The sequence below is a fragment of the Eurypyga helias genome, unplaced genomic scaffold (assembly GCF_000690775.1).
Source record: "Eurypyga helias isolate BGI_N326 unplaced genomic scaffold, ASM69077v1 scaffold27430, whole genome shotgun sequence".
In the NCBI taxonomy this organism is placed as follows: Eukaryota; Metazoa; Chordata; class Aves; order Eurypygiformes; family Eurypygidae; genus Eurypyga; species Eurypyga helias.
This window is the reverse complement of record NW_010225572.1, coordinates 28,715-39,002: the sequence shown is the minus strand read 5'-3', so window position 1 is coordinate 39,002 and position 10,288 is coordinate 28,715. Positions and strand designations below refer to the sequence as shown.

The following is a 10,288-nucleotide window of genomic DNA, read 5'->3' as shown; positions in this document are numbered from 1 at the left end:
AAGAGTGTTGCTGCTGGGTGTGTACAATTAATTGAAAGCTAGCACAGGTATTCAGCGCTAATGGAAAATGAGCGAGCAGCGTACATCTTCCTGACGAAGTTGGTCAAATACGGAGTCACCTTAACCCTGTAGCAGTTTTATGATCGACACTTCCACTGTGTGTTTGGACTTCAGAACGGCAGTCAGGGTGGGCACCAAGACCAAAACAAACTCCTTATTAATGAACCCGGAGTAAAAAGGACATCATAGTTCCTAAGACATCTTGACCTTTTAAGATGGCTTAGTCAGAGGGCTTTCAGCAGTGGTGAAAGGCAGAAGTCTTTCCTCTTGCGGAAGCCTCAAAGACAGCTGGCTAAAACAAAATCGTTCCCAGTACAGATTGTTGGAAGGAAAATAGTTTGGTTTTGTGCACAAGGTAACCATCTTCCCTGTAAACCGTAGCGTGGTGACTTTCCTTGTCAGGATGGGATTTCTGTGTGGGTTAGCAAAGCATACCCAGGCTTCCGCCAGTACATGTCAGTCCTGGCCTCTCATGCCGCTTTTAGAAGTAAGTTGCCAATATTGCAAAAAGTGCAAAAAGTCTAAGCTGGGGAGAGAAATAGGAGAGTAACCTCATAGCTATGATTCAGGTGTCTGGGGTGAGGTTTTACAAACTGTTTAGGCCAAGTAAGTAGACTCCTTGTAGGGTATATTCTTATTAAATCTGAACCTACTAGTTGTAGTATAGTGTGTGTATGCTGTGTGTGTGTTTTCCGTAAACAGTGTGTACTGTAATTCGAAAGGGCATTACCAATTTGCAGGAGTAAAAAAAAAAGTCTCTGCGCTAAATCACTTGGGATCGCACATACCCGAAGGCTCCTCAATCTCTGCTTGAGAAGGGAACTGAGCATAGGCGTACGCTGCCCCTCTGGCTACAGCAGTCTTCCTAGGTCCTGCTTCGAATATTGGCGTATGGGATTCATGCTGACATAGCCGGGAAAGTCTGGATCTCTTTTTTTATATGGTTTATTGCTCTGAAATAATTCCAGCCTCCTGACCACATTCACGTCTGAGAAGCGAGAGGCAAATAACTGCTTAAATTTAAATGGGATGGCTTTGTAATCTGACGCCGGCAGAGATGAGCTTCTCTACTCATCAAGCACAAAGCCATGCAAAGACTAGCTCATTCCCAATTGCCTGTTGAGTATCTTTTGTCCGAGTTCATTTATTTTATCCATAGGCATCAAAGGAAGATGTAACGCATATGTTCACATCAATTTCCATTTAATGGCCTATTGCTCGTAATGTCTCTGCATTAAATTAGGAGATTTGGCATGTTTCCGCCTTTGAGGCTACAGGGAATAACGCTCTGCTAGAAAGCCTCAAGTACTAGCAGCACATAACGTCTTGGGAGAGTTTCTGTGGCTTTTGTGTTGGATGGGAAGGCGGATTGTGGCTGGTCATCGCCTGGTGCAGAAAGTGGGAGACCACAAAAAGCTGTGTGTCTCGGCACAATCGCAACAGTCTGCTTGAACAGAGGCTTGGAAATGTGCGTGTGGTGGGTCGGATCCCATACACCTTCAAGGAGTTGGAGGGCTGAGACGGAAAATGGTTTTATTCCCTCTGTCAGAGCTGTGTCCGCAGGGGGTTTTGCAGACTGACGTGAATTTGCTTGGCCACTTGTCAGTTCAAAGCCAAGCTGATGAGCTCAGAGCAGCTCTGGGATGTTGCTGGAATTTGGGTTGCTGAGCATGCTTAAAGATAAGCTGTTCTCAGAGGTCTGGGCTGTCAGCTCAGTTGGATGAGCTCATGTTTGCCTTACAAAGATAGTGTGGACACACCAAGTTCCAGGAGACACTGTGTCGTCCTGACGTCTTAGCCAGGGACGTGCGGTCCCTCCCCATCCCAGTTATAACCGCCTGAGACCGTGTTCAGATACTTACTCAGAATTAGCACTTGGTGTTTTTTTAAATGTGTTTGAGACCCTAAATTCTCCTCAGCCCTCCAAATGGGCTCTGACGGGTCCTTTGGTATGTTTGAGATCAGGAGTTGCTTTTCTTCTGATGAAGATGGGACTTGGAAAAACCAGCTGGTTGCAATGATACATGTCCATAATCTCGCACTAACATGTGAGTGGGCTGGAAACATGTTACAAGACCTCTCCTCTCTTTGGCTTTATTTGTAGGAATGTGCGGTAATATTTTAATCCCAACGAATTGTCCCCCAAGGACTCTTCTGAATAGGCCAGCTGTCAGCAATTACACAATGAATTCAGGGCACTGTCTACGGGGTCCAGCAAGTCTGGCCTTCGAAACAAATCCACTCCTGGGCAGTGGAGCCAATGAAGCCTGTTTTCCTATTTGCCTTTGTGTCATAACTGAGCTCTTATTTGGCTTGCAGCTGGGTGATTTTCGATGAGAAGTGATCTCACACTGATGCCCTTCCCTTAGTGGGAACATAAATGGGATTTGTCACTTCTAACCTGATGCCTGTTCCAGTTGGAGTGATATTAGCTTCACAGCTCTGGGACTTTGCCACCTCTGTTAAATTTGATTCATCGGTGGACTCAGCAGTTATTCTGGAAGGAGAAGGGGTGATGGGGCCGTGAGACTCAGACCTATAGGTTCTGCTGACCTATGCAAAGCATCTCCTAAGCAGCATGGCATCAAGCAGGGAGAATCAGAGACCCTTGAGTGCCCTGCCTTTCTCTGGCAGGGGAACATCTTGAGACACTTGCTCAAGATCAGGGCACATCATTAAACTGTGCTGGCTTCACTAGGACAGGCCAGGCACCAGGGGTGAGCTGTAACTCAGTCTCTTTTCCTCCTCTAATTGTTGTTGGTTGAGTCTCTTGATCTAATAAGCTTGAGATGACAAATTGACCTGTTCTTTTTTTCTCCTCACCACCTGCAGACCTGGGATGACGAGCTGGAAAGATCAGCCCAGGCTTGGGCTCAGCAGTGCATCTGGGACCATGGGCCTAGTGCCCTCATCAGGTCAATTGGGCAGAACTTGGCGGTTCACTGGGGCAGGTAAGAGTTGGGGTGCTACAAGCTCATTGCAAAGAGCAATTTATGGATCCTCCTTTAGAGCCAGTGGGAAAGGTTTGCCTTGTTGATGCTTAGTAGAGCACTGGGGAGTCAGGATCAAGGTGAGGATCAATAATTGGTATTGCTGCAGTGGGAGGGTTATAGCCATAACACCTCCAGCCTCCTCCAGCTGCCTGCTCCCAGCAAACCAGCCCTCATGTGGGTTACTCCACTTATCTGTGCCTGCGGGTGCTGCGGCTGTGATGTGCCTGAGGTCCCTCTTAGTTCTTAAGGAGAACCACTACAGAAGCCATAACCCTTGCTCCTAAATCTGCTATTCTGGAGGGGTTCTGTCACCATGCTGAGAACCAGCTGAAAGCTGGAGTTTCTCAGAAATGATGTCTGGCCTCAGCTGTGAGTCCAGAACTCACTGCTGTAAACTTTTTAATTATCTCTTGCTGTATTTCCCATAAATATTTACCCAGCTCCTAACTTCTCTTTACTGAAACCACTTCTCAGATTTGTTTTTCAACTTCCTGGGGAAAGTTTTTAACCTAGAACTGGTAACCCAGCTGGGAAAGCTGACGTTAAGGCTTCCAAACGGATTTGCCGCTCCATCTCACGGTGAAATTTGTTTATTGTTAAGCCTGTTATAGGTTAAGCTGGCTTTGTACAGCAAGCGTTTCGTACATGCTCGGGAGCCCTAATGGGTGGACATGCAGTTATGAGCTTGTCAGTCAGGTAGGACTTGGTTGAAAGCTGTGGAAATTTGCGGGTGTGAAATTGGCTACATATGAAAATTGGGCCTGTTTTTGTTGGCAGAATTAAATAATGATTGGAAAGAAGAGTGGTTAATCCATTGGAAACAAAGACAAAAGATGGGGCTGTTCTTGGCTCGCCTATGGGTGTTCGGGATGGCCGTGGGTTACTGATGGAGGTAGATCCAATCTCCCGCCCTTTGTAGTCACTGAGAGGAAAAAGAAATCAGATTTATCTCAGTTTTTTCAGGAACAGGCTATGACTTGATTGCCTCAATTTCCTCCTCTCCTGTAAAATCGGATTCGGAAAGTATTCACTTAATGACATCATGAGATTAATATTTCAAAAATACCTCTAATGAATGATTTTTAACGAAGCGTTGGCTGAATGAGTGAACTCCGGTTGGTAATGATACCATTTCCGCCCGCTCGCATCGCGTGAGCTGTTGAAAGCAATAAACACTAGTGGGTTTGATGCAGGGTTTGCAGATTGCTCTGCCTGCACACGGTGTACGCAGCGTGCAGGACGCGTATGCGTTTCCCCCCGGGTTGTTTTAATGCCGTTTGTGTTCCCCCAGACAGCACAAGTGGCGTCGGGGCTGCCCCAGACGGCACTACCTTGTGCAGGGTTTGCACAGGGCACGTGCAGCGTATGGGGGGGAGGGCGTGCCCCACTAAAAGATGGGGTAGGCGTAGCGCACCCGCGACGCTGCGCCAACTCGGCGCGATGAAAAAGCCCGCTTGCTTTCAAAGGTCTTACAGTACCGACTGCTGGCGTAGATCCAGATTTAGCAAATTTTCTGGTGGTAAAATAGGTGCACGATGGCTTTGGGTTTAAGATGTTTGGCAAACCTTCACTTCTGTTTACTTTCAAAATACAACTTTCCGCCAAACTACAAGTTTTTTTTGTAGCTGTGTGGAAAAGTCAGGAGGACATTTCAGGTCAGCGGGCACTTGAAGATGGTGTCAAACTTATAAATAACGCAGAAAGTCAGACCGGGCTGTGAATCTTAGAGGGGAGGGGGAATAATCTTGATCAATTTTTTTTCCTAATCACTAGACCATGTTACTGGGCTCTTTAAGCGACACCTTCTCAATAAATGGAACTTGCCCTTTGTATAAAAATTAGTGCAACTGGTATTAAAAAATCTGAGCTTACAATATGGCAGGAGGCTACAGGTATTGTTTGCAAACTTCTACCAGACCTCGGTGATTTAAGATGTGACGGGTCTTTGCTCCTTCAGGTATCGGTCTCCAGCTTTCCATGTCCAATCTTGGTATGACGAAGTTAAAGACTACACGTACCCGTACCCGCATGAGTGCAACCCGTGGTGCCCAGAGAAGTGCACTGGCTCTATGTGCACGCATTACACCCAGGTAACGGAGACGAGTGGCTTTCCCACCTACACTCTGCATCCCCCCATGTCCTTGCTGTCCCCACAACGCGTGCCCACCGTGGGGTAGTTTGCTCGTTTTCAGTAACTCGTTTGCACTTGCAGATAGTCTGGGCCACGACGAACAAGATCGGCTGTGCTGTGAACGTCTGCAAGCAGATGAACGTCTGGGGGGAAATCTGGGAAAACGCCGTCTACCTGGTCTGCAACTACTCGCCCAAGTAAGGCGGATGAGCTGGGTTCCCTCCAGCTTTCCTAAAACTGGCAGGTTGCTTAACTAGCCCGGGGCCTGGGGAAGAGATTTCAGGCAGTCTAGACTGGTGGTTGTGGCTTTAAATTTTCTCTTTAGACGGCAGCGCAGAGCTGGTTCAAGACTTCTGAGTGTTGCCTGGAAAACTGAATGAGGGGCCGGGGCCAGGCTGGAGCTTTGATGTTCCTGCCACGGGAAGGAGGAGCAGGAGATGGCCAGGACGGAGCTGGTGTGCGCTGCCAAGGGAGGCTCGCTCGCTCTCTGCTGCTGGAGGGGTGGGAGGGGATGATGGGGTGGTGATCAGCGCTCCAGCAGCTGCTTCTGCTCCCAGCCAGGTAGGCTGCCATATCTCACCACCCCCTCCTGCAAAATCTGTTGGTTTAGAGGCACCGCTGCTGTGTGCAAAGCCAGCCCTGCGGCACTCGCTGGTGGGGCCCGCTGCAAGGAGCTGTGAAGAGATAAATCCCAGATCCGGTGAGCTCCCCATGGCTTAAAAAAAAAAAAAAAAAGCTAGCTAAATCTCAACTGATGCAGTTAACTCGACAGTTTGATTAAATTTCAAAGTGAAAATCACATTTCTTTTACTGTCGCACCCAGGAGAAGATTCCTCCCTGGCACTGACAATATTTTCAGCTTTAATGGCTAATAGGAGGAACATTCCCACTCCAAGTCCTCGGCAAATTAAATCTTAGCAACAAAATGAAATAGGGAAATCGCTACAAACAAATGGAGTGGCTTGGAGAGCATCTGACTTCTGGAGACCTTAGGGCAGAGTAACACGGATTAAAACGCTGTGCAGGTGTCGAGCTGGCAGCTCGTAGCACGATCCAGGCAGAGCCCTACGGGTGGGTTGTCTAAGCCTCTCTCCCCACGTTTGCTACCAAGCACATAGCACTTGTGGATTGGTGGGATTTAATAACCCGCTCCTCATATGGGATGGCACCATCTCCCACGGAACTCCCGCAGCAGGCTTGGGCTATTTGCACATCATCCGTTCAGGGCTGCTGGATGGAAAAACACTCTATTTCTGCAGTTTCTGCTTAATCTCTTCTCTCTGGCGTCAGCATGCATTGTCCTCATCTAGCCTTCCAGGTGGAGACAGCTGAAAGAGCAATAACTGAAGGGTGCGTAGCCATGGGCTGAAATCCGGCTCCTTCCACCTTCTCAGCCCCTAAAGTTTGCAGTACAGAGTGCCAAAAAGGCCTTTGTTTCTGGGTAGTTTCTTGAGGAAAATGCAGTAATCCATTGATTTACTTCTGTTTACGTAAGATCACAGTATTTATACTGGAGTTTAATGTAAATGTGATATTGCACGCAATTTATTTAAGTAAAACCCTAAAAACGTCATCTTGGAGGTGAAATGAGGAGGAACATTTTTCTTACAAGGCTTTCCTAGGCTGGTTGTTTAGTCTTTGCTTAGTTGCTCTGGGCCAGGGCGATGTTTCTGCTGCCACAGAGGCAAAACTGGGGACTTGAGGATGTCCAGGTTGAGTGAGGAGAAAGTGCAGAGGGCTGCTGTGTTTCCCACACGATCTGCCCCGAGGGACCACGTATTTATGGTGCTTTTCTCTTTGGAAATGGTTCCAGATGGAAAATGGAGCAGCTTTTACATGGCAAACGCTGTGCTGCAGCCTGTCCCATGCCAGCTGCCTGGGGGCATTGCTGGGAAGAGGGTGGGAGACCTGTGGCTCTGGTGAAGGAGAGGTGAAGGCAGGCGTCGGGCAAAGGGAGGCAGCAAGCAAGCAGTTGCAGGAGGACAACGGGCAGCACAGGGATGGAAAGAGCGGGGGCAGCTGCCTTTTCCCCATTTACAGCCCCTCATCCAAGGATGAGCACAGCAGAAACACCCATTTTCCCCACTCCCTTAGAACCAGGCCAGGTCGGGGGCTTGGATGGGTATTTGGGTGTTTGATGGGTGTGCATTGCTCTTGTGCTTGCAGGGGCAACTGGATCGGGGAAGCCCCATACAAGACCGGCCGCCCCTGCTCCGAGTGCCCGCCGAGCTATGGAGGCGGCTGCCAGAACAACCTCTGCTACAAAGGTACGTGGTGGGCAGGCATGGGGCAGCCTCCTGGGTGGAGCAAACTTATGTCTGGAGACTTTTAATTAGAAGCAGCCGCAGCTTTATGCGCTTTTTAATTAGCCATCCTTAATATTTCGACATCGCAGCGCGTGGTAAATGGGGGACCGCTGCCGAAACCGAAAAACACTGAACTGCTCAAAATCTCGGCGCGCTTTCCCTGGTGAAGATGAGAGCGAGCGCTTGGGTGGGGGGAAGCGGCTCTGCGCTGACATGGGTTTGGCTCAGGATCTCCAGCGGGATTTTGAGTGCTGGCAGGCTGCAGGCGGGAATGATCCCATCCTCGCAGGGTTTATTTGGGAAGGGAACGTTCTCCATCGCTGACTGGAGGCGACGTGGGTGGGCAGAGCTTGGCCGCCTGCCCCGCTCCTTCAGGGGCCGGGACAGAGTGTTTCCCTCGCTCCCCACCTTGGCTTTCACGGCTGCAAAATGAATACAGCGGTTCGTGTCTCTTGGAGGAGAGGAGAAGGATCATGGATGGTTCTGTGGAACTGTGGAGTTCTCTGAAAAATATTATTCACACTGAAATGTCCCGCAAAGCAGTGCTATTGCCCCAGCATGCGGAGTATTCTGAGGGCATTTTTCTTCTCCCATGTTTTCCTTCACAGAGAACCAGGCTCTTAGAAAAGGGCAGGTTCCCTGGAGCCTTGCCCAAAGCAGAGGCTTAATTTGCTGTGACAGTGTATTTATCATTTTAGCCCAGGGCTGTGTCCAGGGAGTCCCTGGGGTGCCAGTGGGCTGCAGTGGGGAGAGGGGAGGGGATGCCCTGGTGATGGAAAGCCCTCTCGGAGCCACCATCCGTCATCCCTCTCTTTGCCCCATTCCTCTCCTCATTGCTGAGGACGAGCGCAGCGCGGGGTTTCAGGTAGGGGCCCAGCGAAATGAATTTTGCTGGTGCTGTTTCCCAAGTCCCTTTGCCCGGCTGCAACAGCAGGCAGCTTGTTCTCCGATGGAGGTGAAGCTGTGGGATAAACCGGCCGGAGGCGTGGAAGCTGGGATGAGGCTGTAGCAGGACGTTTCCAGAGGGAGCGGCACAAGCTGATGGGGGAGGTTGAAGAAGCAAACCCAGGTGGGAGGAGAAGAGGTCAGCCACCTTCCCACGTGCCAGAGCCCCTTTTTTGCATGCACACTTCAGGAAATTTATGCTTTCCTCCAGAGAGAAAGAGCTGTATAGGAAACAGATAAGAAATAGCAATTATTTCACTCATTTCAAACCTTTATTTTAAGATGCTCTAAGTGCTGTTTCCTGGCAGAGGAGCAGGTCTCCCCTCCTTGTGCTGCATCTGCCCTGGCAATAGCCCTGTGCAGCCTTAAATGGGCACTTTTGAGTTTCTAACTGTCAGAAAACAGATCCCCGTCAAACTAAATCACCTTCCTCAAAATAAGGACCTGTCTGACTTCCCCATCGCTGTGAACGCGCTGTAATTATTTGTTATTCCCTCTCCTAACAAGATTACCGCTACGAAGATCCCGTCATCGCTGAGACGGACGAGACTAACGAGGTGGAGATTTCGCAGGTCGCGGAGCAAAACCCAGTGCGGTTCTACCCTCCTGAAAGCAATCCCAGCAAACCCATCAAGCCCAAGAAAACCTCCCCAGAGTCCTACATGAGTAAGGCGGCCTCCTTCTTTTCCAGATCCTTGAAGTTTTAAAATACCTCTGTGGGAATCAGGGAAGAAAAACCTGGGAGGATGTCTGAGTGGAGGGGGAGGCAATCTATGTGAAAATGAGCTGTTAGGTATAGCAGAAGACTGCCAGAAGTGGGGAGCAAAGCTTCCAAATGCCGCTCGTGCCTTCTGCACATCATTCTGCAGCAGTTATTTGCTCTTTTAGGACAAATATTGATGAACCAAAGGTCAGTAATCCATCACTTTAGGAAATACTGGGTTTATTTCCCAGTTAAATACACTCAGCAGTTACCTCCTTTGCAGCTTTTTTTTTTTTTTTAATTTGTTTCCTTTTTATTGTTTGCTGGGGTAGATTTCTGAAATTATTTGTGGCGCTGGTAGTACTTCCTCAGTTGTTTTCTAATCACTGTTAATTAAAAGAGGCTTACTGTAAAAACAAGGTGAGGCAAGTCAGTGCATCCTTTTCAGTTTATCTACGAACATCTCGAGAGCCTGTAATGAAACGGAGAATGAGCGCTCTGGGGGCAGACCTTGGGCTGTAAATCAAAGCCTTCAGCTGTCAGACGCCTCTTCCTTGCTCATATTTCCAAAGACACCTGTCTCAGGGGAAGGGCTAAAGAGGCACGAACTGCTCTGGGCTGGTTGGTCAGTGATAAGATTTTTATCTTGGGGCACCAAAGGCCTCCAGGAGAGTTGCATGGTGGTTGCTCATCTCTGCAGCTCGAGAGCAGGCTGTGACAGTCTTTCTTCCTTTCTAAAGTAGCTACTTAATTTATTTTTTTCTCCCCAGCACAAGTCGTTACCTGTGAAACCAAGATGAGAGACAAGTGCAGAGGCTCAACATGCAACAGGTAGTGTTTTATAGATACCTCTTGGAGCTGTGTGGGGAAAAAATGGCCTAAAAATTGTCCAGTCCTGGCAAACATAGGAGAGCCCATACTATGTGGTTTTGGTGACCGTCTAGGTAGATTCATTAAAAAAGAAAAAAAGCCTTCACTTATCTTAATACAAAACCTTCAGCCAAGCCTAGCAATAAGATGACTCAGTTCATTTTATTCAGCCGTGATGACCCACAGTTTCAGGTGTCCAAAATCGTTTAATAAATTCTGGCAGAGTCATTTTTGAGCCTTCTTCATGCATTCCACGGCTGTCCAAGCCAGACCAATAATT

General features: G+C 48.6%; 1 protein-coding gene across 1 annotated transcript in view; it reads left to right on the top strand.

The window, feature by feature from the left end:
- CRISPLD2 (cysteine-rich secretory protein LCCL domain containing 2) overlaps positions 1–10,288 on the top strand; it is a 22,970-nt gene that overhangs the window by 2,363 nt on the left and 10,319 nt on the right. The window contains exons 2-7 of the mRNA XM_010149902.1: positions 2,893–3,011; positions 5,011–5,143; positions 5,266–5,381; positions 7,351–7,451; positions 8,943–9,101; positions 9,909–9,969. Coding sequence (XP_010148204.1) covers positions 2,893–3,011; positions 5,011–5,143; positions 5,266–5,381; positions 7,351–7,451; positions 8,943–9,101; positions 9,909–9,969 — 689 coding nt within the window. The remainder of the gene's footprint in view (positions 1–2,892; positions 3,012–5,010; positions 5,144–5,265; positions 5,382–7,350; positions 7,452–8,942; positions 9,102–9,908; positions 9,970–10,288) is intronic.